This window comes from Pelecanus crispus, chromosome 6 (assembly GCF_030463565.1).
Source record: "Pelecanus crispus isolate bPelCri1 chromosome 6, bPelCri1.pri, whole genome shotgun sequence".
Lineage (NCBI taxonomy): Eukaryota > Metazoa > Chordata > Aves > Pelecaniformes > Pelecanidae > Pelecanus > Pelecanus crispus.
Genome location: NC_134648.1, coordinates 57,127,163 through 57,154,446, shown reverse-complemented (window position 1 = coordinate 57,154,446; position 27,284 = coordinate 57,127,163). Strand labels below are relative to the sequence as shown.

General features: G+C 39.4%; 1 protein-coding gene across 1 annotated transcript; it reads left to right on the top strand.

Moving 5' to 3' along the window:
• The first annotated feature begins 426 nt into the window (after positions 1–426).
• LOC104034244 (uncharacterized) lies at positions 427–27,284 on the top strand. Its single transcript, XM_009487186.2, has 8 exons — positions 427–940; positions 4,342–4,612; positions 7,460–7,607; positions 8,792–8,978; positions 23,762–24,334; positions 25,215–25,485; positions 26,104–26,251; positions 27,090–27,284. Exons 1-8 carry the CDS (start codon positions 427–429, stop codon positions 27,282–27,284), a joined length of 2,307 nt encoding a protein of 768 aa, XP_009485461.2.

The window sequence follows — 27,284 nt, the reverse complement described above, 5'->3', positions numbered from 1 at the left end:
AAGGAATTGTAGCCTAACCTTAATGAGGGCGTCTTTGGTATTACTTCATCCCCTTTGACTTTAATTTTTATTCTTTCATAACTTCTTCAGTAGGTTGAGTAATCTTCCAGCATCTGCTTCCTTGAAATAGAAAGCTGGTATCCCTGAATTCAGATGGCTTGGAATCACTGGTACCAAGCCAGCTCTGTACAGTGAAGGATTGATGTATTGCTGAGTACAAGGTAAAAAGATTTGCAAGCCAAATGTAGTTTTTCTTTTCTTCTTTTACAGAGTTATAGAAACATGAAGAAGGTTTTTTTCCTGTGTATTTTAATTGTTGGGATTCATTCCAATGGTTATTGCTATGAGCCTTATCACGAAGGTGTAAGAAACAAAAACCAAAGAGGCCAAGAAAACCAAAACCAAAGAGGCCAAGAAAACCAAAACATGCTGCAGCAGACTATAGGGAACAGTGTTTGTCGGTTTGCATGTTGTTTCTACAAAGAGATTTCTTCTCGTGAAAACAGTGGGAATGTTTTCTTCTCTCCTTTGAGCATCTCTACTGCCTTTGCAATGCTGACTCTGGGTGCTAGATCAGACACTCTGACACAGATTCTTAGGGTCCTTAGCTTTAACCCACGTGAGATTTCTGAAAATGAAATACATGAAGGTTATCGTCAACTCATGCAAATGGTAAACAGAAAGAATGAGGGGTTACAGCTGAATATGGGAAATGTCCTGTTTGTGCTTGACCGACTGAAGCCACAAGATAAATTTTTAAGTAATCTCAGAAACTTCTATGAAGGAGAAGCTTATCCTATGAACTTCAAGAGGGCTGATCAAGCCCAGATAAAGATCAACGAATATGTAGCAGGAAGAACCAATGGGAAAATCAAGGACCTCATAAATAACCTTGATCCACTTACTGAAATTCTCCTTATTAGCTATATTTATTTTAATGGTAAGATATACATATCATATTCTCCTACTTCATACATTATTTCCTCAGGTCAGTCTTGGCATCACCTTTTTTGCAATATGGTTTTCCAGATGGACTTATATCTTGTTTTCCTTTTGGTCCTCACTTCTATATTCTCCTTGACACTGATGATAATTCCTAGCAAAATTTAGAGCAAATTGTCCTATATCTTTTAATATACACATTTCTTTCCTTCTGAAGATTAATTGAAACATACGTTGAGGAAGGCATCTCTATTCAGTAAAGCATCTAGTCCTATACAATCTAGCACTTTCTTAAATGCTTTGTTGGCTAGGAAGTAATTTGAAATCCGCTTTAACTGTTTTTTTGTTTAGCAAGTTAAGAGTTAAGTTCAAAGAATGCTGTTACAGTAAAACGTAGCATCTTACCTAAAAGAAAATATGTTTACTCAATAGTTTTGCTGTTACTGAGTATGGTCAGGTATCAAAAGCTAAACGTGTAACAGTAGCTTTAGTTTCACACTCATGTTCTTCTTTTTTTTACTAACCGTGCCTTTACTGACAGTATGGCTATAGTCCTGATGTGTCTAGCAGCATAGTTTTTCATCCTTTTTTTTATTTTGATTTGCAGATTCTAATATTTTCCAGTGAAGAGATGGACCCACCAGTATCAAATACAAGCCTAATGACAATAAGCTTTTTTTTCTTAATTAACTTGTGCAGTCTGCTTAAATACAGTCTACAGATCTTTCCAGACCTTTTCAGACTGCTGATCGAATGAGAAGAGGAGCAAGGCTGTAAGGCTCGATCAGTGGTCTAATAACAGATATTGCGCCTTTCAAACCTTCTCTCTCTTACTCATTTTATCATATTCTGAAAACAAAGCAATTGTACTCAGAAACATAATATTCTGTAATTTATCTGATAAAAATATCATTAAGCTTTTTAATTGAAACAGAGATGACATATTAGAAATGCTAGTCTTTTAAAAGAAAAGTGATTCTTTTAAAACTGTTAACCTGGATGCTTCCACTTTCCTCCCTAATATGAGGCTTCCCCTGAAAGTAATTCAAAACCATATTTTTGTTTTGTTTTGCTTTTCTTCTGTGTCTCTGTGCCTTGTGTTAATCTCTGAGATTTGGCCACAGCTAAACGGTGCTGTTTGGAATACAGATGATTGATGTTCCTTAATTCTCTTGAACACATATTTGTTTGTCTCAAATAATGTTTTCAAGATAGGCTTTTATTTAGCATCAGGCACATCTTTCAAAACAGGCAGAAAAGCTGTTGATTTTTCTTTTGCTGAAAGTTTTTTGAAGAAGGAGCAATAAATTTAGTAACTCAATGGGGACAAAAGCTTGAGAAACCTTGTATTAAAGATAACTTTGTATTACAGATAACTTTTACATGTTCTAAAAATAAGTTTTGTTTAAAATTAGATGTTCATTCTTATTACTGAAATGATTTCCCAGCTCCTCTAAAGATGGTGGAGATTCAGTTTTAACTCACCAATTTTAAAGAAAATAGATATGGAATAGCATTAATAGCAATAATAAAGATTTTTATCTTGAAATTGAGAGTAGGTTAATGCTAACTGATCTAGAGGCTGGGATTAATCTGGAGAGGATCTCTAAAGCTCAGGTACCTCTATAACCAGTCTATACTTCTAGGCTCTTGTCCCCTCTCTGTGCATTGCAACCTTCCTTGCATAGTACTGGTGACTCTCCTCCCCCTTTTTTGTGGTGTAGCATAGTGCGGAAGTCCTTCCCTAAGGACAAAAGTCTGGCAATATTTTCCTGGCTCTCTGCCAGCGGGCATGCTATTCCACTGCAGTATACCAGTCCCTTATCATGCCCTAGCCAAGCTGGTCACCACAAAGTATCACACTTTGAGGGTCATTTTTCCACTTGAACACTGTGAAGCATTTGAGAAAGGTGCCATCCCTAGAAGGTAGCCTCCTAATAGAGGGGAGAGCATAGGAATAAGAGTTCCTCTGAAACAGGAGGAAAGGATTAGTGAATATCACCTCTGTCTAATTTGTGTGCTAAATCCTAACATCCTACTCAGTTTTCAATCAAGCAAAGCTCTTTCTGAAATCAGTGGGTGTTTTCCCTGAGTTGAGAACTAGATAAAGTTTGTTTGAGTGTTTCAGGACTTGTGTCATTCATGTTTCTGTGATTCATTCTGCTTTTTTTTTTTCCCCTTAAGCCTATCAAGGCAGAAGTCCTGCCTGTTATATATCTGGTGATAGAAGAAGTCACTGTTAATGAAGAAACATAGAAGTAGCAACTTTTCCCATCTTCAGAGTATTGGCACTTGTCAATTTCTATTTTCAGAGCCCAAGACATGCACTGTCTCATTTCACTCTTTCCAAATACTGAATAAGTGCTGTTTATGCCTATTTCACAGATGGTGGAAATAGCAGACGATAATTATTTCATTTGTACCAAGCTGCCTAGTAATAATTGTTTGAATAGAAAACAGAAATCAAAAGGGGTTGTATCTAGTTTCATGGTTTTCTTGATGGCACTTATTTTACTTAGCATTGTGGCTCTACTTTTGCCCACTAATTTTGATAAAAAATTAGTTTTGTTCTAGAAGGCAAAATTTATTACAGAGCAACACCTTTCTTTAAAAAAAACCCCAACACCCCCCACCCCCCCCCCCCCAGCTTTTTCCCTTTTTTTTTTAACCTGCTCAGCCTCTGAAATGGATGAGGTGGATAGCTGGAACTTGGCTTAGAAATTCCTCTCTGCTCAGGATAAGACAGTTTCAGAGTTTCAATGTAGACAGTTTGTTTCACTATGACTAAACAATGAGCCTTTGGAAATTTAATATTGTGAGCATGACAGTACAAAAGGTTTCTGTTGTCGTGGGTTTTGGTATTTTAACCCAGAAGTCTGGTAGGGTTAAGTTCTTCATGACTTTATTGGCCATCAACTAAAAAGGCATATAAAACCCTTCTCTCTGCAAGTAACCTGAATCCCTTCATTTCTCTGGAGAGTTTATCCCTCGTGTCACCCTTCACAAGTCTGTTTCGGTGTGGGAATAAAGAAAGGAGAGAATCTTTCTTCTGAGCTCTCATTTAAAGGCTGCATCATATGAGGGCTTTATAGGCTCCCTAAAACTGTTGTCACGGAGGAAAAGTGCACACTAGAACACTTGGTATATCATCTAAATGAAGGATATTGCAGCCTGCTGTAAGATCTGAGGGAAGTTTTTACATCACGCTGTACCTACTGTGTGTTGCTATTGAATTATTCTGAGTATTCAGTAAGATCAAGTGCTCATTGCAAACTGGTTTGTCTTTGAAGCTAATCCAGCTGTACCAGTTTCTGTCATCTATGAATGTGTCCTATGGTGATATATCCTATGGTTTTATGTCCTCAAAATATCCTGTAACTCTGTCTCTTATATTTCAAGCTGAATGGGAAAAACCTTTCGATCCAAAATACACTAAAAAGACCAAATTCTTTGTGGATGGGAACAAGGCTGTTGAAGTCCCGATGATGTTTGGAATGGGCCTGTTCAAGCATGGCTATGATGAACAGCTGTCTTCCACTGTGGTGCAAATGGATTACAAAGGAGGTGCTTCAGCATTTTTTATTCTGCCTGATCCAGGAAAAATGAGGAAGCTGGAGAAAAGATTGTCTTGTGAACGTATGTCAAGGTGGAGGACATTAGTCTCAAAAAGGTAAAATTCTGCAGATCTCAATTCAGACGGTAGGCAGGGAGACACAACAGTTTCAATCTGCTGGGCTATGACACAGAATTGTGCTACTATTTTTAGTTGTTTTAATCTACAGAAGAATTCCTACTGACCAAAGTTGAAATCTGACAGCCTGGTGTCCCTGTGTTTTCACATTCAGTACTGCATGAAGTGAAACCCTTCACAGCTTTAGGACTTTTGCCATTTCCAAATTTTGTTTCCCATCTTCAGCTCTCCATAGTCCCTGGTTTTCTGTCTTAAGACCACTTCTTAAGACCTCTTCTCACTTTTTGGGGGGAGGTCTTCTGCCTTCTCCTATTTACAAGAAAATTCCTACCACTTTCCTTCAGCCTTTTTTCTTGTCTCTTGCACATTTAATGCTGAAATAATAACTTTCATTTGGCAATTGCCAGGGCAAAGCTCCATGATAAGGGTATAGAGCGGCTGGCCCATTGCAGAGTCGCTATATTCAGTCTCTCTGAAGACTGAGGAAGGCAAAACTGGAATAAGTTGCACTTGCTTCAAGGCAACTTTGAGACTAGAAGGCAGAAAGGTTATATGCTTTCTAAAAACAAGTTTAGGCTCCTTCTGTTTAGTGTCATGCATAGTAGTCGCCTTTGATGGGAGAAAATATATGTACAAGCTTAGGCACAACATGTTTACAGAATCAAGCCCTCGTGTTCATTCATGAATCTGATGTGTTGTGTTAGAGACCTTCACACATACACATTTGAAAATTGTATTTTAGATGATGCAATTCTCAAGACAAAAATGACATCCTAATACAGAAAACCAAAACCAGTGTCATGCTCTTAACTCTGATACACTGTTAAATCTTACCAAAAGAATCTAAATTTTTTTTCATTTAAAAAAAAGACAGAAAAAAAGTATTTAATTCTCTGTGCACCTTCAGAGTTTCAAAACTTCTGTGAACAGCTGTGTGGTTTGTGACTTATAATCACTATAGGACAAATAAGATGGTGAATCAAGATACTTATGAATAATTTTTGTCAAAGAAACACAATTGCCTTTAAAATCAGCAAGAAAGACACTAAATACAATTGAGGGGATTTATATTTCCTCTCTCCATCCTCTCTCACCTCCCCCAAACTGGAATAGTCTATCTAAAAGCCATGAATGGGAGATGTAAATCTTATGGTATAAAAAGGTATCACTGTCAAAGACGAGCTTGTTTCATGCAGCTCCCCATTTTTCACCATGACAGTTGTCTCCTGCAAACCAATGACACAAACTCCTTTTTCCTCTAGTTTTCAAAGCAACTGATTGCCTTTGCTATTATTTGGAGTGTCTGGGAGGTCTTAATAGATGTGTTTGAGTAGGATATGGAGTGATTTAAGGACTGTGGGCAAGCTACGTTTCTCCCTGTTTCTCTGTCTGCAAACTGATGTTGACACAAATTGCAGAAGCATTATGAGGAACATTTTTCATTACTTTTGGCTGCTGAACAGGGGATTGTGCCAAAGTATTGGCAGTACAGGCAGCTGAGACCTATTTAATGGCTGAACTGTGGAGAAAACATCACTTTCTCTTCTGGAAAGTGTATCCCAGTGCTTCCTGCCTGGTCGCATTGTTGCTGTATGCCTACGGCTTTCCCTTTCCTGCTTGTTGAAAGCAAGTGGGGGCTTGTGAATGAGTGTCTTTATGTAATGGCAAGACAGATGATTCAATGACAGTTGCATCCTCACTTGAGACAGCAATCAGCACAGTCAGAAATTAGGCAGAAGTAAGGGATCAGCAACCTGTTATCAATCCACTAGCACTCTCATTTTTGGGTACCAGCCAGACTCGGCATTAGATGCTGTGCTACACTGGAGGTATGGGCCCTTTCCTTCCCACTTGTCCACTGGATAACTTGCTCTTTGGCCAGCTTCATTAAGTGCTCCACATCTCCCTAACCTGGACAGTCGTCCTGGTTTCTCACCAGGAAACAGTACCTACTGCCAGCATTATCAATAACCTCTGTCTCATTATGCTGCTTCTAGCTGTAAATGTTGGGTTTAACCTTTGAAAAAGAATTGTTAGATCCTTACTGAAAAAGCAAGGAAGAAGTGAGTCAGAAATATGGAGCTTTGATTAATGTATGGAAAGCAGCAAACTAGTCACTTTCAAAAAAAAAAAATGAATAAATCAGATATAGACTTGACATAGAAAAAGAATTATCTATTAACTAACTATATTCTGTCAACATGCTTTTGTTTTTTACTTTGTCATCCATATAATCACCACCACATATTGTCCTGCTCCTTTGGTATATCTTTTTGTTTTCTCTGTCCTGATTTATATGATAAACACACAAGGACAACATTTTTTGTTTTTTTTCCAAAAGTAACCAGTGAACTTGGATGTGTTGGATTTTTTGTGCCCAGCCTGAGACACCTAAAAGAATCACTTTTTCACAAGGTGAATCCTCTGCATCCTCAGTGATGGGGCATGATGAAGGTGCTTCCAGGAGAATGCACAAAATATCACTAACTTCTGAAAATGTTGGGTGAAGATCCTTAGGGAGGTACAGCTGTACTGTTGTGCTGAATGATCACTGGGTCAATCTCACTGTTCATGTGTTGGCTTACTGCAGACTGTGAGTTAGCAACCTACAACCCTATCCTTTCAAACAGACTTCCAGCATTGTTATAAACCTTCTTTTCTTCTTCCGAAATTAATGCCACTATACATCTCCCATGTAGGCTAGAGAGTGCCTGCAAGCAAAATGTCTTTGGGGAGAAAGCAAAATGAGTTTGTCTCTTGGGAGTCTGTGTTATACTGATATCTGATCAAAAGCGTCACCATATTCTTGCACTTCTTTTCTGGCAGCTCAGCAAATCTGTATCTTCCGAAATTCACTCTTTATGGGACATATAACCTAAAAAATATTTTATATAAAATGGGCATCATGGATGTATTCACCGATAAGGCTGACCTGTCTGGGATCACTGGGCAGCCCCAGCATAGAGTTTCCCAGGTAAGTCATACTGCTTTTTGTTCTATGGGCCCATGGTTACTGGTACTTACATCACTTTCTTTACAACTATTCATGATGCAAAACTCGTGTAAAGAGGTTTTGCTTCACATGAAAAAGGCAGCTGTTGGCATACAGAGTATTTCGCCCATGTTACTTGCGCTGTCAGTACAATTGAGTTGGAACAGGTTACAAGTCTATAATTTTTTAATCTAGGAGGCCTTTTTGATCTGTATGGTGCAACCTTATAAAACAGACATGACCAAATCATCATCTATCCACAGCTTGGTACCCTCCTGCAGCGTGTTGTTACAGTCATTACGTTGCTGCTTCTGTCTGTGTCTACCTTCTTTAGCCTGCCTGTGGGCAAGTAGGGAGCTGTAGGATGCATCACTGCTTGTGTTTTATGGAGGGGAGGGGAAAGGAAAAAACACTGCTTGCTTTTAAACTGTTTGGGAGAAAGGAAAATTCAGTTATTAAAAACATTTGGCTTCAAGCCTATGAACAATGACTCTCTTATTGCCAGGCCCAGGCAAAAGCTACAGATAAGTCATACTTCAGTAAATCTAGTTTAAAGCTGACAATCAGTGCAGATGTCATTGTCTAATATGAACAGAACAACTGCCCTCATGACCTCAGGTGGAAGTTTGTGAATTAGGGTCTGTGAATGTCTTGATTTTGCAAGGTAAAACTTACATGTTTCTCTGCTCTGGACCTTCATTTCTGGCCCTTCTCCTTTGCTCCCATTTTTTCCCAGACATTAAGGAATGTGGGAAACATAAGTTCAGGATGCTATTCATTGTGCTAATCTGCATGTTAATTCTTCAACTATACGAACTTTGAATAGACAGTTAAATATGATCTTGCTCTCTTAACCTTTAGTCTAGCTCAACAGATCTGCACAAGTGGGAGCAGGGAATAAGAAAAGAAACAAAGCAAATGTTTTCACTAGCAGGGACATGCCCCTCCACCAGGGATGAACTTTTCCTCTCTGGGGCTAGGAAAACTATGCTGCATGTAGCTTGCTGATTTTTTTTCCAACTTTGCTGTCTGGGCAGTGGACTCACACCTGTCTGCATGATGCTTGTTTCTTACCAGTAACTTCTTCAGGCACTTTTAGCTCAAGTTCTTATTTAAGCGACTAGTTTTGTACCCCCTTGACTTGTAACATGTCTGTTTCTTCACAGGCTATTCATAAGGCTGTGGTAAACGTGGATGAGACTGGCACCGAAGCAGCAGCTGCCACAGGCATGGAAATAGTGCCTATGTCCGTTCCAGTTACCATTACATTTGACAGGCCCTTCCTAATGGTCATAACTATGGAGAGCAATATCCTCTTCATGGGAAAAATTGTGAACCCTCTGAAAAAAGATTAAGTTGATGTACATATTAGGTATGCACTGATCACCACTGTTAAATCAAGCGTTTGACCTGATGAGTACGGCATGGCTACAGAGGGCTCTCCACCTCTTAACTGATGTTATTCACTGGTTTTTGTAGATGAGACTCTTCATCAATTTAAGTTGTCATAGTTGCATGTTTGTTTGGGCCTTGTTTTTTTTTTTTTTTTTTTTTTTATTTTTTTTAAAAGAGTGTTGCATTCAGGCAGAACTGTCATTAGATCTGGGACAAAATAGGCCTGTGTGATACTGACAGCATAGATACATCTTCTAGCAGGGAAGATGAGGAGCATGTGGGTGGAGAGGGTTGTGTAAGCCTGCTTCTTCCCTCACAGCTGCCTTCTCACCATTTTTTTGTGTTGACTGACAAACGGGTACAAGTTCCAGCACTTTACTACTTATGCCCATTTTCGTAACAACATGAAGTTCATACCTAGCATAGATCTTAACATGCATAATGCTTACTACCTTGCATAGTACCGTTGTTGTCCAGTTAGTCTATTACATCCTTGCCTTTCAGCTGTCGTCCCAGCTAGGCTGCTGCAAAGGGGTCACAAAGAAGGTGTGTTTTTGCCCTGCAGATATATACTGGCCTGCCTACTGTTTCTGTGAGAGTTTATAGTCCAGACTCATTCCAGGGCAAGCGTTAGAAGGTCTAAGAAAAGAAGAGGTAGATCAGATCTCTGCAGTTCAGTGCCCTGGAGACGACCTTTGTGAATCAGATATACAGCTTGGAGCAGCCAGAAGACTACTTCTAGCCTATGCCTGCACCTTAACCAGCTTCTAGAAGCCCCCAAGCAGCAGGAAGTATAAGCCATCTTCCCCTGGTGCCAGTGCCTGTACCATTACCATCTAGACCTGGGAGAGCACCAATGGTAGTAAGCACCATTCCAGTATTGTTTGTAGGATCAAGCACCCTACCAGTAACACCTATACGCCAGCAGTGACACTTACCGTGTCTCTTGACATAACCCCTTCTGTTCCCAGACTGTCCAGTAATACAACATTGGTACTCTATTTCTCATCCGCTTCATGGTTAGTATAGCCACAATATTATAAAGATCTGTTTTCACTATTAAGATACACAATACTAAAAGCCACATGCTTATTTATTTTTTCTTGTTTACTTTCATATCAATTTTTTCTTCTATTTTTCACAACATCTATCATTATTTTATTTCTTTGCTCACATTCATGGTATATATCTGATCCCTGGTTGCAGGAGGGGTAAATTATTGACTAAAATGGGTTAGTCTATTAATAGGTATTAAGCATTAACACCAGTCTTTGTACAGCCTTGAAACATGCAGACAAATGTACTATGGTAGAAGAACAACAATGAATAAATCTGACATTAAAAAGTTTCTAATTTTGCTATTTTATTTCTGTAATTCAGAGTTAGGACTAAAGTATTGTTCAATCAGGTTTTTTTGACTGGTGTCAACAAACAGTTACAAATATACTGCTCACGTACATTAGATCAGCATGGTAATGCCAGTAATGAGCTTCAGAAAGCCCTCTGCCTTTGGCCTGAGCAGTAAATCCCTGTACAGCACATAGTAGGTTATCTCTGTTAGGAGGAGAAATTTTTGGGAAGGTTGGGCATTTCTTTGATGCAAAGATGTTTATTTCAAAGGCTATAGACAGCGTGCTGCCTCCACTCTATCAAGTGTGTAGCTTCATGTGTGTCTCTCATCTCTCTTCTAAAAGCTCTCTCTCGACTCCCTCTAATAGCTATGTTACCAGTCTTGGCATGTGTTTTGAGTTGTGGTTCCTGTTATTCCATAAAAAAAATATGGGCCATCTAGATCACAATTTTTATAGATTATGACAGAAAAACAAGAGAAGTGCTTAGAAGCTAGCAGCTTTTTGTAGAGGAGCCCACTTCCAAATTAAAATCACAGTGAAGAAAAACTCATCTGTGTGGCATTCAAATCGGGTGATAAGGAATAATAAATTTAGTATTTCCCAAACTGAAAACTAGATGTACTAGTACAAGGACAACTTTGATTAAAAAAAAAATAAAAAAACCAAAACTTGCAGAAGTCATAGCAAATAATAATATATTCTTTTTCAAAGACATCAGAAACCTGCCAGAGAGCCTGAGGGGCCAGTAGATGTTTAAAGTGTAAAAGAAGTGCTCAAGGGGGTACTGGCAAAACAAAAAAGCTCAGTCCATTGCACATGTACTTCCTTTGCAGTGGTTGAGCCTGAGCAACTATTTCAAGTTGAACTAACAACAGAAGAGATTTTAGGACAAAAAAAAATCAAAGCGAAAGTAACAACAAATTGCCAGGAGTGTTTAGTATGCATGCAAGAGCTCTTAGCTATCTCAGGAAGAAGAATGTTAAGCTTTCCACTGTGATGCATGATAAGAAGTGACAAATGTGACATAAGTTTTTAAAAAAAAGGCAAGTGAGCATGCAGTGAATTGCAGAACAGTTAGTCCAGCTTTGGTACTTTGGAAACTGTAGAATTTGTAGTTGTACGGATGAGTATCACAAAATATTGAAGAACTAACATGACTTTCATAGAATCATAAAATCATAGAATCGTTTAGGTTGGAAAAGACCTTTAAGATCATCGAGTGCAGCTGTAAACATAGCATTTCCAAGTCCACCAATAAACCATGTCCCTAAGCATCACATCTACATGTCTTTTAAATACCTCGAGGGATGGGGACTCAACCACTTCCTTGGGCAGCCTCTTCCAATTCTTGACCACCCTTTCCATGAAGAAATTTTTCCTAATATCCAATCTAAACCTCCCCTGATGCAGTTTGAGGCCATTTCCTCTCATCCTATCACTTGTTACCTGGGAAAAGAGACCGACATCCACCTCACTACAACCTCCTTTCAGGTAGTTGTAGAGAGCGATAAGGTCTCCCCTCAGCCTCCTCTTCTCCAGACTAAACAATCCCAGTTCCCTCAGCCGCTCCTCATAAGGCCTGTGCTCCAGACCCTTCACCACTTTGTTGCCCTTCTCTGGACATGCTCCAGCACCTCAATGTCTTTCTTGTAGTGAGGGGCCCAAAACTGCACACAGTATTTGAGGTGTGGCCTCACCAGTGCCAAGTACAGGGGACAATCACTTCACTCCTCCTGCTGGCCACACTATTCCTGATACAAGCCAGGATGCTGTTGGCCTTCCTGGCCACCTGGGCACACTGCTGGCTCATGTACAACTGGCTGTCTACCAACACCCCCACGTCCTTTTCTGCCAGGCAGCTTTCCATCCACTCTTCCCAATGCCTGTAGCATTGCTTGGGGTCGTTGTGACCCAAGTGCCGGACCTGGCACTCAGCGTTGTTGAATGTCATTCAGTTGACCTCAGCCCGCCCGCCCAGCTTGGTGTCGTCAGCAAACTTAGTGAGGGTGCACTCACTCCCCTTGTCCAGATCATTGATAAAGATATCAAACAGAACTGGCCCCAATACTGAGCCCTGAGGAACACCACTTGTGACCAGCCACCAACTAGATTTAACTCCATTCACCACCACTCTTTGGAACCGGCCACCCAGCTGTTTTATTACCCAGCAAAGAGTACACCCATCCAAGCCATAAGCAGCCAGTTTCTCCAGGAGAATGCTGTGGGAAATAGTGGCAAAGGCTTTGCTGAAGTCCAGGTAAACAACATGAACAGCCTTTCCCTCATCCATTAAGCGGGTCACCTTGTTATAGGAGGAGATCAGGTTAGTCAGGCAGGACCTGCCTTTCGTAAACCCATGCTGACTGGGCCTGATCACCTGGTTGTCCTGTACATGCCATGTGATGGCGCTCAAGGTGACCTGCTCCATAACCTTCCTTGGCACCAAGGTCAGGCTGACAGGCCTGTAGTTCGCTGGATCCTCCTTCTGGCCCTTCTTGTAGATGGGCGTCACATTTGCTAACCTCCAGTCAACTGGGACCTCCCCGCTTAGCCAGGACTGCTGATAAATGATGGAAAGTGGCTTGGTGAGCACCTCCGCCAGCTCTCTTGGTACCCTTGGGTGGATCCCATCTGGCCCCATAGACTTGTGTGTGTCTAAGTGGTGTAGCAGGTTGCTGACCATTTCCCCTTGGATTATAGGGTCTTCATTCTGTTCCTTGTCCCCATCTTCCAGCTCAGGGGTCTGCCTGGAGAACATCTGGTCTGACTATTAAAGACTGAGGCAAAGAAGGCATTAAGTACCTCAGCCTTTTCCTCATCCCTTGTCACTATGTTTCCCCCCACCTCCAATAAAGGATGAAGGTTCTCCTTAGCCTTTTGTTGCTATGTATTTATAGAAACATTTTTTTTATTTTATTCTGTGGCAGTAGCCAGAATCCTTTACCAAAGGATTCTTTGAAAGAGTTGATATGTGTGTGGATTACAATGGTTTGATTGATATATGTCACATAGTTTAGAAAAAAGATAAGATCCCTCAATGAAGGGTCTCCAAAAAAGCCTAAGCTAGTAGGGAGGGAAGACCCTTTATAAGCAGTAAGTTCAGGCATGTGTTATTCAAAGAAGTCAGAGATCATGTGGGACTTTAATGAATTGTGAGGTGACATGATTCTGTATTTTGCTGATGGTCGCACCTTGTTCATGGGTAAGGATCTCATGGTACTCAGTGAGGGGCTGATAAAATGGCAGAGGAAAACCTCTGCCAGTAAATACAAAGCAAAGAATATGAGGAAAGAAGCCCTTTTTTATATATGGCATGGTGGTCTCTTAAGTTAGGCAGGACAGAGATTTTGCTGTGATGCTGGATAGGCCATTGATTATGTCATCTCCATGCTCGGTGCATAAAAAAAGAAGTGCGTTTTCTGGGTAGTTTACAAGGGCTTTTTATCACTTCTTTGAATGATTGAAGTAGGTGAATTTACATTTGTATGCTTATTTGCAGGTTTGGTCTGCTTACAATCATTGATCATACTTTTTACAATTGCATGAATGCCTTGCTATTTATCAGTGCACCTTCACAAAGACTCTAACCAGATCTATCATATCTCTTATTTAATGTTTCTGGGGTTTGTTCTTTTATTTCTCTATCAAGTATATATTTAATTTTTTAAATGGGAATATCTCATTACTAGCCTGGTTTTCCCATCAAATTCACACCAAACTTTCCTGTTTAATTTTGGGTTTTTTTTTAATGTGAATTAGCTCTCAGTATACTGGTTCTAAACTGTTTTTCCTCTACATCTATGACCTCACAGTATGTGACAAATCTATTTTTAGTCCATGAAAAAAGGCAAATGAGAACAAAACTTTGAGTGGCAAAATAACAACTTCCTCATTGTTCAGGTCCCCTACAACTGATGCAGAAGTTTTTTTCCACTTGAAGAAATAAATGCTCCATATAAACTTTATTGTGAACAATTACTTTCTTTCCAGTCAGTCTTTTTCTACAATAGCCTTTAGATAATGTCTATAATCCCATATTGGTATTATCTTCGCATTTCAAGATGTTCAATTTTCAACGTTGCATCATCAAGGAAAATAGAATACTCTCACTGGCTGATCAATGAACCTGAGAGCAGGACATCATCACCTAGAAGTTCTTGTGACCTGATTAACCTTTTTGCTCTCTATGGTTGAGCCCCATTCTTGCTGATTCCAAGTTATGACAAAAATTTAAAGTCTCAACAATTTGCCTGAAAATAATTTTTAAATTTTCTTCCATTTTATTAGTAAATGGTAGAAAAGTTTATCAATTGATAGCAACTTATAAATTAAAAGTTACTGTGGAACATTTTCATCATTTCTGTTTCAAAATCTTGACAAAGCCAGCCCATTCCTGAAAATGTTCCGATTTCTCTGACTCTGCTTTCTTACGTGGAAATTGCTCCCGCAGACAAGGGGGAGTGAGCGAGCGGCTGTGTGGTGCTTAGTTGCTGGCTGGGGCTAAACAACGACAAACAACAAGAAGTTTCTCTGAGAAAGGATTTTTAAGGGGGACAATAAGGGCTACAGGAAGAATCTGTGTACTTGCACCATCTAGGAAAGTTTCTCAGATGCAGAAAAAAGTTGAAGTAATCATTTGTGAAGTAGTTTGTAAGTAATACAACGCTGAAGTTATAGCTCAGTTATAAGCCTACTACCATCAAAGATGAAGTAGGGACCCCCAGCTCAATGGATTTATGGACTTCTTAGCTTTGGCTGTGAACTGAGTGCCCATGGAGCTGTTGTAGACATAAGTGGTTTTACAGTGAACTATGAAGGGAAATGTGTTTAGAATGTGCTGGTAAAAAAATGCCTCCTTTGGAGACAGTGAATCCTTTTAGGCTTAGTCCTAGCTTGCAGGGTTCTGTTTCCAGTGAGGAGATCCTAGCCATTGTGCTCCACAAATTACCTCAGGAGGGACCTAAATAGTTTAGAGATCTCCGAAGAGCAGGGGATGCTGAGTGTCATCTGTGCTGTAATATTTGGGTGTTAGGTTTGGAGTTATAGTAATTATGACTGTGGAGGCGAATTAGAAAAACAAACGTGTTTGTTAAGAGATTAATTCAATCATCATTAGTATGAGAGCTGGAGCATTCACAAAGGCTGGAGACCAGTTCAAACTGGTTTTCATAATCCCCACCCACCTAAGTTCTACCAAAGGCATTAATTTAAAAAGGTTGCATCATCAAGGAAAAAAGAATACTCTCACTGGCTGATCAATGAACCTGAGAGCAGGACATCATCACCTAGAAGTTCTTGTGACCTGATTAACCTTTTTGCTCTCTACGGCTGAGCCCCGTTCTTGCTGACCCCAGCCCTAGGAGTGCCATAATGCTCTGCTTCTCTATGGAAGAAGATACCTGGGTATTCTGTGAAAATCAGTCTGGGCTTTCCCTGGTCCCCAGAGATTGACTTTTGATGAAGGATCTTCCTTTGGGAATGCCTTCTTCCATGATTCTTCAACAGGCTCTATTGGCCATTGCTCTCCAAGCGGATGGAAGGAGCAGGGGATAGAGGCATGGTGTGCCAAGGAGATGAGAGTGGTCTGCAAGTGACTGTGGGTGATGTGAAGAAATGCAGGAAAAGAATGTCAGAGCAGATATCAGTATGTAGGAGCCAACACTAGACAGGATATTGACTAGTCTGGGGTAGGGAAGTTTTGATCTGTACTGAAATAGTCACAATTACAACAGTTTTCTGTTAAAATTAACAAATTTGAGATGTTTGTGTAATGGCTGATTACGTGGAAAAATTACTTTTTTTACTTGTCTGCGTATTGATCTAGAGTAGGATTTTTAAAAACTATGTGGTGTTGGCCTATATCTTCTCCCAACATAGTTAAAGCATTGGCCAGAACAAAACTTAATCTACACTATATCCATTCAAGATAAAATTGAAATCTGCCTCCCTTCTGTGTTTGTTCTCTGGTGGATTCCTGTGTTTGTACCCTCATTTTCAATAGAGCTGTTCTGTATGAGTAGAGAGACTGACAAGGAGTAATAAACAAGGTAAATTACCTCTGTGGCTTGCAAGACAACTTTCTGGGTCCTTTCTTTGAGCATTAGCCAAAATCCATATTGTGTGCTTCGGCAGCTAAGCTTCTGAGTCACAGAATAATGTCATTACTGTTTACTTCAATCCACTTTGATCAGCCTTACTTGGTCAGCTGCATGATTAAAGGTAGGCACTCAATTTGGTATCGCTCAGGAGTACAGAGGAGGTAAAGAAAGCAATTCAGATGAGATGGTCCCAGATAGCAGGGTCAGTGGGACAAATGGGAAGGTGAAGAAGAACTTTTTAATGAAGGCTCTCAAAATAATGTTAGTTGCTTAAGTCTTGAATTACTCATTGGGATGGTTCTTGTTAACTGTATTTTCATGTTGTATAGACACAGGTTTATTACAAATTTAAGTACTATATTGCTGTTGGAAACCCATAATTAATTGATTAATTTCTTTCTTTCTTTAATGCAAGAACATTATTAGGAAAGAAGGATGGGCCAGTAGTTACACAGCATTGGGCTGGGATGTGGGAGTTTACTTTGTATAAACTTAGCTTCCTTTCTGCTTATAGTTATCCACTGAGGATGATCATGCTTCCTTTCTTTGTTTAAACAGTCAGAGTGGGATTCAGGTGCCTTACCATAGGTAAATAGTATGATTTTAAATGCACAACACTGGACTGGCAGTAGATGAAGAGGTTCAGGTGAAATGATCCCTACTGGCATGGTGCTTTGGTCAAATTGGAAGGTGAAAAAAAACTTTTTAGTGAGCACAATGATCTTATCCTTCTCTATTTTCCTGAACAAGACTCTTGTGTTGTAGGCACTGGCAACAGATATTTGCATTTTCTAGTCACAAAAGAAAAAAATTCTGGTAAAAGGTTTGGCTTGGGCAGTGTCGTGTGATGCATGTAGATTATTAATACTTGCAATTTACATGGGCTTAATCACCTCTCCCCAAGCTGTAATGTACCTAGGTAGCTAGCACCTCTTGGATGCAAGTACTAAGCACACCAGGAAAGAAGACACTTCCTGTAAAGTCTGGAGGACTTTTATGGAAGCTTGCAACAGAGGGACATTTCCAATTTCACTTTGAAGCTGTATAAAGCTGCTTCCTGCAGATCACAGGTTTTCAAATTGTGTATCACTGTTACTGAGGGAGGTGCCATGTTATCAAACTGATAAAAAATGATCCTATCTTCATTAAACTCAATAAAGAACTGAAATGATGCTCAAGGCCATTGAAAGTAACTTTATTTTCATGTCATTTTATCTCAATGAGGAAGTTAGATGTGTCATTTTTATCTTATAGGTGAGAAAACTGAAGCCCATCAGACAGTGTTAATGATGTTCCCAAGGTCAAAGCTCAGCTGCTCAACAGAGCTAGCAATCCATCCTGAATTTTCCACCCAGTAGTTCTCTCATCAGGCAGTACATCCCATCCTGAAGTCATTCCAGTATCCTGAACAGTATTTGTGCAATAGAAAATATTCTTGGAGATCTTTATAGTCAATAAGATTGCAACATGGTTATTTTGTCAACTATTTTGGGGGTTAGAAGGAAAAGGAAATGGAATGCACACTATTCTTTCACAAGACCTCTATTGGAAATCATTCAGATATGAAAATCTCAGAAAGCTATTTTGTTACTAATATTAGTAGTACAGAAACACTCAAGTCTGAAAAGAAACTCCATGGTGAAGTTGTAACATACAGAAATAATGAAAAATAGGCCTTCTTTTGAAAGATTCTGGGGTCTAAATAAAGGGTTCTAATGTTAGAGCAACCTGCCTACTCTGCTGCCCCTTTTTCAGGAGGGCTCAAGTCTGCTGTAGGTCCTGTGTCATATTTGTTGACCTGCACAATTCTGAAACAGTAGTAGGAGGTTTAGTTGTTAGTGGTGCACCATACATGTAACACACATGCTACATTAGTAGGTAATTTGTAACTGGGATTGGTTTTCCAAATGAAAAATTGTGATGAGTATTTACTATCAGTCATTGCCATTGGTATAGTACATTTTTTTAAAATTCTAGTCCCTGCTCTCTACTTAATTCATACATATTATTAGAGATGCTAATTCAAATGAAAAACAGTTCTGTGAGCAGAACTTCCCCCTCCTTGTGAATGTTCTTGTCACTATATACAGACTGTATTTCATCCCCATTTCACATTCCCTTTCTAAACTAACAAATTTTGCCTTCCTGGCAGAACAGCGGATGAGATTCTCAAAGAAGTACTGAAAGCACAGCATGACCACTGTGTGCAGATTGGGCCTTTTTTCTTCATTATATACCTCATCCAGACTAGAAGAACCATAGTTCATCAGACATGCATAAATCTTCAATCTTAACAATTTTGCCTGCACTCTGACTGCCTGATCCTTCCCAAAGACTATTAATAACTCAGAACTATCAGGGGGGAAAGGAGGGGAAGGCAATGTCCATTCCCTTCCAAATTCCACACTCCATTTCCTTCATATTGCTGCTATGTCAATATACTTGTAGTCTATGTACTTTACACTTAAAAATCTTTGTGTTACTTATGATATAACAATCTATAGGGATAAACATTTTTTGATATTTGAAGTAACCTGTGTGTCTGTGAGCCATAATCCCAGAACAGCTATTATTGTTGCTAAGTTGACAGAGAAACTATAATTCCCTTACCTAAGGCATAGAAACATAACAAAAACACTGGACAAGTTGAATGGTTCTGTTGTCATTGAATATACCAGCCAGTGGTTATTTAAGATCTCTTCAAACCTGCTTCAGAATGACTTGTTCAAAACAAAACAAACTGGCAGGAAGCTGTTTGCAAAATGTTGTTAAATGCATGAAATATTATATATGGGTCTATTTGTTCTAAATAAGTCAAAATGTGAGTTAGGGTGTGTTATAAATACTGACCTATGTAAAGTACACAGCAGTAACATAGACTCCGATAATGTAGGCTTTGTCATGGTTTTAATCATCAGAAGGAATAAACCACATCTGTTTTGTTATTTCAGTATTCTGGACTTTTATTCTTATGAAAAATAAGTAGTAGAGAAGCAAGACCTAGTTCAGTAGATGATTGATCAGTATGAATCTGGTTAAAGTGGTTTCATGACATAGTTTTAGAGCTGAAAGTCTGGTCAGTAGAGAGGTGGGACTGTAAATGCTCATGGCAGTGCGTGGTACACCTGGCACATGTGCATCTGTTCATTGTTTTAGTTTAAAGCTGGTGTAGCACCTTATTGCTGCTGCTATAATGAAGTGCTAGGGAAATGCCTTGTTAAAGTGCAGTTTAACATTATTAAAAACAAAGCAGTAATTACAAGGCCTCACAAATGAAAAAGAAAACAAGAGGCTTATAGCCATTTTGTAACACAGTTTGTCTTTGACCACCATGAACTGTCATTCACGTAGGCTTTCATGAGTAAAATAATCTGTGTTTGTGACCTTTTACAGCCAGAATTAGAAAGAACAAGTAAAAAGGAAAGGGGAAAAAAGAAACAAAGAGGAAAACAAAGAAGGGAAGTGTCAAGACAAGGTTTATCTATGTTCTGTCTCCATGTTTATCTATGTAATGACAAAATTACACATGTGAGTAAACAAGTACAAAGGAAAAAGAGTCATTACAAATGGTGAAACATTTCATGTCACCACTCAATCATAGTCTTTGTTGCTAACTGGAAAAATTCAGTCAACTTGATCTAATAGCATTTTATTCCTATTGGGAAAAGTTAATAGCAACAAGCAGTACTTTTTTTCATTCCAACGATTTAAATTTGTGCAAGAGGGACAAGAAGAAGGAGAAGTGGGTGCGCACGTGCAGCATGTGCATGTGTGGGAGTAGAGAAAACAGCTTGCTACTTGTATTCCCACCACCTGCCTGAGGCAGTAACTCAGATGCACACAGAACTGAGATATATGAAGAGATCACATCAGTCAGAGTAGGAAACCCATCAGGGAAACATGTCTATCACATATCCTCTCAATGGCATGCAATTACAGTCAGATTGAGAAGGTTCAAAGTCCATATTCAGGCTGAGGATCAGGAAGAAGTTTTGGCTCTGGTCGGACTTTGGAAGAGCGCCGAGCTGCTGTGGTGTGTAGCTGTCAGCTCTATGTGTGCTTCAACACAGCACAGAAAGACTGACTTCTGGCACCAAGAGTTAGCATCTATTTCCAGTGGTTCCAGGCACAACCTCCTGGTTTCCAGTAGGGTCCTAATTACACAATGTTTGCCCTAAGTTTCTCCACATGGTCAGAGGCAACAGGCAGAAAGTCACAGCTACTATTCAAATGGCTGAAGATTGTCAGCTCCATTGGCTGAATTGCAGAGATGATCCTTGGAAACCCTATTTCATCAATATTTGCTCTGTTTCCTCCTTTTTTTTGGTTGGCTCTAATTTTTATCAGGTCTGTTTAATGTTTAACAGTGTCATTTAAGCAGAAGATGATGTAGCAGTATAAGTAATAGCATGGAGAACAGCATGGTCAGCTGAATGCAACAGGGCTTCTGATTTTGTAAGTACTGCATGTGCATTTTTCTTAGAGACTTGCAAATGATGCTTTCTGTGGTTGGTGGAATTTTCATGTTAGGTTAATTTCATTTGTGTGCTTGTGACTTGGTTATGTGCAGATGTTGCCATGAAATATTAATCAAGCAAACAGGCAAGGGACCAGTGGGACCTGCTGTTCTGGGGGAATGTGCTTAGCCTGAAATTAGAATAAAATAACTTTTAAAGTCATGGAGACTTATTGAGTAGTTGTTAAAGCAGAATACTGATGAAAGCACCTTTAGGTTGGAAACAGCCTTCACAGTGATGTGAAATTAGCATAAAGCCTACTAGTAACTGAACAACCAGGTCCAATTTATAAACTCTTCTGGTGACTTAATGTATAAAACAACCATTGAACTGCTAAGGCCAGGCTCTCTAATTAGGACTAGGGTCAGTGTATGGGGTGGGTGGAAGGCCACAATTTAAATTTAATTACCCCTTTTTTTCCCATAGACAAACTACTCTGTGGTTTGTCAGGGAATTATTTTCTGGATTTCCAATTTGCATATAAAAAATACAGCCCAGATTTAATAAAGCCTTTCCACTTTCTTCAGCTTTGAAATGGTAACAAAAAAATTTTTGTGGCTGAAATTTTCTAATTTCGAAATGTTGAAATTAATGTGTTTAATATCCCTAAAGGGAGAAGTATGTGGGGGAAACTTGATGACAATATTCAGTGTTTTCCAGCTTCTGGTAGAAGTAGTTCTTTAATATTTCTGCAGAGAGCTGTGATACTAAGAGAAGTATTTTTAACTGATCTGTTATAGTACAGGTTAAAAACAGAGCCATGCCTAATACATGCTTGCTGCAGAAAAAACATATTCTTTGCTTCAGAAATTCTTTGAAATTTAGGTTAAGCTCTGTTTGGACACAGGAAGTGGTCATGGACAGAAAAAATTATTCTGTTTTTCACTTAAGTGTGCAACATCTCAAATAACTAGAGAAAAACAGTCTATGAAATGTTAAACAACAAGTACTTTTGAAACACCCTCTGTACCACACAACTGCTTCATTTGTCTGCAGTACATAAGGGGGGTTTTTTGGCTGTTTTGGTTTTTTTGGGAGGAAGAGGGAGAGTTCTGCTTGAAAGAGATGCAAATAGTTGAATCATATTCCCATCTAGGGCCATACTCCATTTTTTGGTTTAAAGAAATTAAAATTTAGCATTACCACTTCTTACTGCAGGTCACTGCAGTCGTCATTGTCTGCTTTCAAACATACTCAGCGTATTCAGATCCTAGCAAATGTGAGAACACACAGCTAGTGTATACGTTTGCTATAAAAACAAGAGAGACCACCATACCAATAAAAAAATAAAGCAACTGGTTAATCACCAATAATCCTGGAACTTGGGCGGCTCTCAGAAACTCTATCTAAATCTTGTTTAGATAGTCGATACAGTCATCTTTCAGATTCGGGAATGAATACAGGACCAAGAGAACTTCACCTTGGCAGGACATAGGAAAATGCATTCCTGGAAGAGAAGGTTACAAACAGGCTGTGTTGGCTGGAAATTAGAATAAGAGAGCCATAACAGTAGAAAAGTTCTAGAAATGTTTTCACGTAGAAGCTGCGAGGGCAAAATGCTTATTTTCATAGATAGGTTGTTACGTTTCTGAAGAGGGTTTATATGAGATGCCTCCCCAGAATAGCAGGGAACTGAATTTAGTAAACTGTTCCAGCTCCTGTGGAGGGCGGGAGGTCATGTGAAGTATATCATGTCAGCATTAGGAGAACAAGCATAACGAAGAAACTTGTCATCTCCAAGGGGATTAATCTGAGTGTCCTTTGATTTCTAAATGGGATCTGTGCTCCTCTTTTCCTCTTGGACCCAGGTCCTTCCTGTGTCCCTAGAGGGAGCCACACATTCCACGCAGGTTAACCCACAGTGAGGGGCAAATGACTATTTAACAAGTTACAAACAGTAGTTGCAGCCACCCGAAAGGAGGGGTCCCTTCTTTCCAAACATGCACCTCGTTATCTGGTGCAAACCTGCTGCTTCCCACGTGTCTCTATGCCCATCTCTGAGTGCCCTGCTGCCATGGCACAGTAAGCTCCAGGCTCTTGCCTTGAATTTTGCCTTGAAGTTTTTGTAGATGAATTTCATCCAGCACTGTGGCAAATGACTGGACATATGAGTAAGCAACCATGAAGTAAACAGGGGTGTGAATTTAAAAAGCACTGGAGAGTCAGTGATAGCCATCTGTCTGTGTGCTGCTGCCCTGATGAAAGTGAGGGAATTTATCCCACTTCCAGTAAGAATTGAGCTGCCTCTCATTTACCAAACTGCATTTGAGCAGGTACTGTGGAGTATTCAATGTCTTTGAAATCCACACCATGTCTTACCTCACGGTAACTTGCTTGTTTAGGTATACCCTATAGGAGACAATGATCCAGGGAAGATAATGCCACTGTTAATAGAGACTATTATGAACTTTGGCTCTATACTTTCATTGCCAATGAAGAAGAGAATTGTCTTTTCAGAGCAGTTACAATGGAATATTATGGTTTTATTATCCCTGACATTTTAATTTATAATTTGGTTGAGTTTATTAATCACATTTGACATTGTGTCCATGGAGACTTTATCCTATGTACATTAGATCTTTACAGTTGCACTATATAATATTTATGCTAACAAACTATTCATTATTTCTTACTACCAAGCTCATCATTACCATCTGCTCATCTAATGACTATTTATTTTGTGACAGAATAATTTGAAATGAAGATGAAGTATCTCCTGTGCCTGTGTTTACTCCTTGCTGTTCTTTGTGCCATAACCCATTGCCACCATGAAGACATGTGCCATGAAGTCAGTAATACTAATCTGCACGACGGAACAGAAAATTTATTAGCATATAAGTGTGGCAAGCAAGGCTCTAACTATGCAGATTTTGTATTTAGATTTTACAAGCAGGCTATATTAAAAGAAGCTGATAAAAATGTTTTCTTTTCTCCCATGAGCATCTCCACTGCCTTTGCCATGCTGGCTGTTGGTGCTAAGTCAAGAACCCTGTCTCAGATTTTTCAAGGACTGGGCTTTGATGGTCTGACTGAGACTCGCATACATGATATACATGAAAGTTTTCATGAAGTTTTAGCAGTACTGAACTGTACTGATAGCATCACATTAAATATAGGGAATGCCCTTTTTACAGCTACTGGGTATGAACCACAGGAGACATTTTTACAAAATACCAAACAATTTTATGATGCAGAATTTTATTCTAGCAGTTTCCATAAACCAGAAGAAGCTAAGAAGCAAATCAATAAATATGTAAAGGAGAAAACGAAGGGGAAAATTCCTGAATTAATTGGTCATCTTGATGCAAGTAGTGTATTGGTTCTTGTTAACTACATTTATTTTAAAGGTAAGATATTTAACATAAAATTCCAATAGATGATTTTGCTGCAAAACAAAAATTCTAGGGAACTCTTGATGATTTATTAGAAGAGTGACTATTTAGGAAAGAGCTAAACTGTGCAGGACCTTCAAAGTAGATTTGGCCAAAAGCAAGGTATCCAGTTGTTGAAAAATTTTGATTGCTTGATTTTGGCCCAGTTTGCCTGAAAGCTGTGGACAGAGATGTCCCACTCTGGTGGACTGCCTCATCGACAGCTGTCTCGCTGGTCTGAGGACATAATGACTAAAGATGTTTCCCAGATCTCCATGCTGACTGTATATGCCAGTCAAACTTAGTGGACTGACATCCTTGCACTTCCAGGGTCCCCAGTATTATCATAAATCTACTAGGTACACTGCATGAAAACTTGGGATGTAGCATTTTGAGGGCCTGTGTTTCTGGAGCCCCACTTCAATGCCAGGATCCTTTATTCTGCTGATGAATTCCTCAGCAGGCTGAGTGCAGTCAGCTTGCATCAGAAATGGCCTAACAGGAAAGGCATAACAAGATCCTGTGGCTGAATGTTTAAGTGGTTGAATTTAAATGACTTAAAAGGCACAAGTGATGGGAACATATAGCTACAATAGAAGCAGGACTTTCTCAATTGGTCCTCATCAACCTTTGGTTGTTTTTCGGCAAGACAGGACTTACACTAACTACGCTGAACTTACTGCACAGCTAAAATGCTTTATTGTGTGTTATGCAGGAGTTTGAAGTGATTTAGTGATCCTCTTCTCCCATAAAGAGCCCTCCAGTGTCCTAACATTGAAGTTGCTCTGATGTATATCAGCCATTTTTTATGATCTTCACATGTTTGAGTGCAACATCTTCTCTTTTCCCCTATTAGCTGCCTGGGAAAAGTCTTTTGATCCTTTGCGTACATATGAGGATGATTTTTTTGTGAACACAAATGCATCTGTTAGAGTCAACATGATGCAGCGTGATAGTAGCTATAACAGTTACTATGACCGGGACCTCTCTTGTGAGGTTGTAGAGCTGCCTTACCAGGGCACTGCACGAGCATTGCTCATTCTGCCTGATGATGGAAAGATGAAGCAAGTGGAAGCTGCTCTCTCCAAGGAAACTGTTTGTAAATGGGATAACAAACTTGAGACCAGGTAACTCTAGGTAGATGCATTGCTATATTTGAGGACACATCATTATTTTTAAGAGAAAGCATTAATTTCAGATTGCCTCCTGCTGGATATAATGTGCTGATTTCAAAAAGTGGGGTTTTAAGTGATTCCTAAGCTGAGTCAGAGCAGAGCATAATTGATAAGAAACTGCAGAGTCTCTGACCTGACAGAAGGAGACACAGCATTGTAACAACTGCCTCAAGACTTGCTTGGCTACCTTTTGGCTAGCATAATTAATTTTCTTCACTGTGTCTTAGATTTTATCCTCCTGTTCCCTTCTTTTAACCTTTCCACAGTTGGTCTGCTTACTCTCTGTAGCCCTCTAGCCACAAAACTCTGCTAGCTGTGTATGAGGCACGAGGATGAAAGAGTGGCAATGAAGAAATTAGTCCTTTTTTTCAAAATCAAAGAGAGAATGTAGGTACAAGATGGAGCATCTCTCTGGATGCCAAAATTGCTCAGGGAATATAAATGATACCATCAAACAAATTAGCAATAAAAATAATGCTTTCAGGTGTCACTGAATTGCATACTATCCAGCCTGCTGGCTGAAATGAGGTTGCAATGCTTCACTGCTGTTGCATTTTCTCTGTTCAACAGGACATTAAATCTGCAGTTACCAAAGATTTCTATTAGTGGGTCTTACGATGTGAAAAACCTGTTCAAGGAAATGGGCATTACTGAAGTCTTCTCTGGTAATGCTGATCTGTCCGGAATTAGTGGCAGCCGTAATCTTCAGGTTTCACAAGTAAGTGAACAGACAGAGCTGGTGACAGGGTGGTGGTTGGTTGCTCTGGTCAATTATATATGGGTTTTTTAAAGACTTGCTTTCCCTCCTAGTCCTACTGAAGTTATAAGTAAAACTCACAATGACATGTAGGGGCTTGCTTAGTAATTGTGCTTTTCTACAGAGAGAGTCTGCTGTCCCACCTTTGTACTATTTTAATATTGCTATTAAAGGGCTGGATATTAAGTACATGGAAAAGTTGGATGAGATTTTAGATGATTTCTTGGCACTGGAATATGATTGTTTACATGTGATTGTGTTAAGTAAATTATAAATTAGGCATATATTATGATACTTGTTTTGATTAGTACCTGATTTTTTAATATTCTCAAAATTTCCAGGAACCTTCCAGTTTGCAGTAGCAGAATTTTACCATGTCAGTTTAAGTCACGATTTAATGTGGTAAAGATGCCAAATGTGGCCCCTGTATTTATATATTAGCATTTAAATAGCAGTCTTCCATTAACCTTGGAATAACAGAGAAAGTGTTGCTAATGGAAGTCCAAACCATCTAAGAAAATAAACCACCTAGTGCATGGATTGTTATTATCCCCCTCTACTAAGCACTGGTTAGGTTGTATCTACAGTGTGTCCGCTTTTATTTTTGGCCCTCCCCGTTCAGTCCTGACATGGAAAACACTCTTGTTGCAGGCTGTTGGAGATTTACCATACATGAAAATTTGGTCCACTGGGTTTTATCACTCCTTTCTTCTCCTAAATATTCCATAAGAGCATGTATCTTCACCCCCTGCTTGCTGTCCCATATATAAACCACAGTGTTTGCTCCTTTTCCCTGCAGGCAATTCACAAGGCCCTGCTGGAAGTTCATGAGGCTGGAACTGAGGCTTCGGGAGCCACAGCCATAGTCCTTAACAGACTTCTCCGCCCTTCTGTTACCATCAAATTCAACAGACCCTTCATTATATTGATTTCTGACAAAGCAACTGGCACCACACTTTTCATGGGGAAAATTGTTCATCCTACTAAGAAGTAA

Excerpts from the sequence above, each read along its gene's own strand:
- LOC104034244 (XM_009487186.2), top strand. The coding sequence starts at position 427 with ATGCTGCAGCAGACTATAGGGAACAGTGTTTGTCGGTTTGCATGTTGT. Across the intron at positions 8,979-23,761 it reads GAACCCTCTGAAAAAAGATT|ACATGTGCCATGAAGTCAGT; the intron begins AAGTTGATGTAC and ends GCCACCATGAAG. Across the intron at positions 24,335-25,214 it reads TAACTACATTTATTTTAAAG|CTGCCTGGGAAAAGTCTTTT; the intron begins GTAAGATATTTA and ends TTCCCCTATTAG.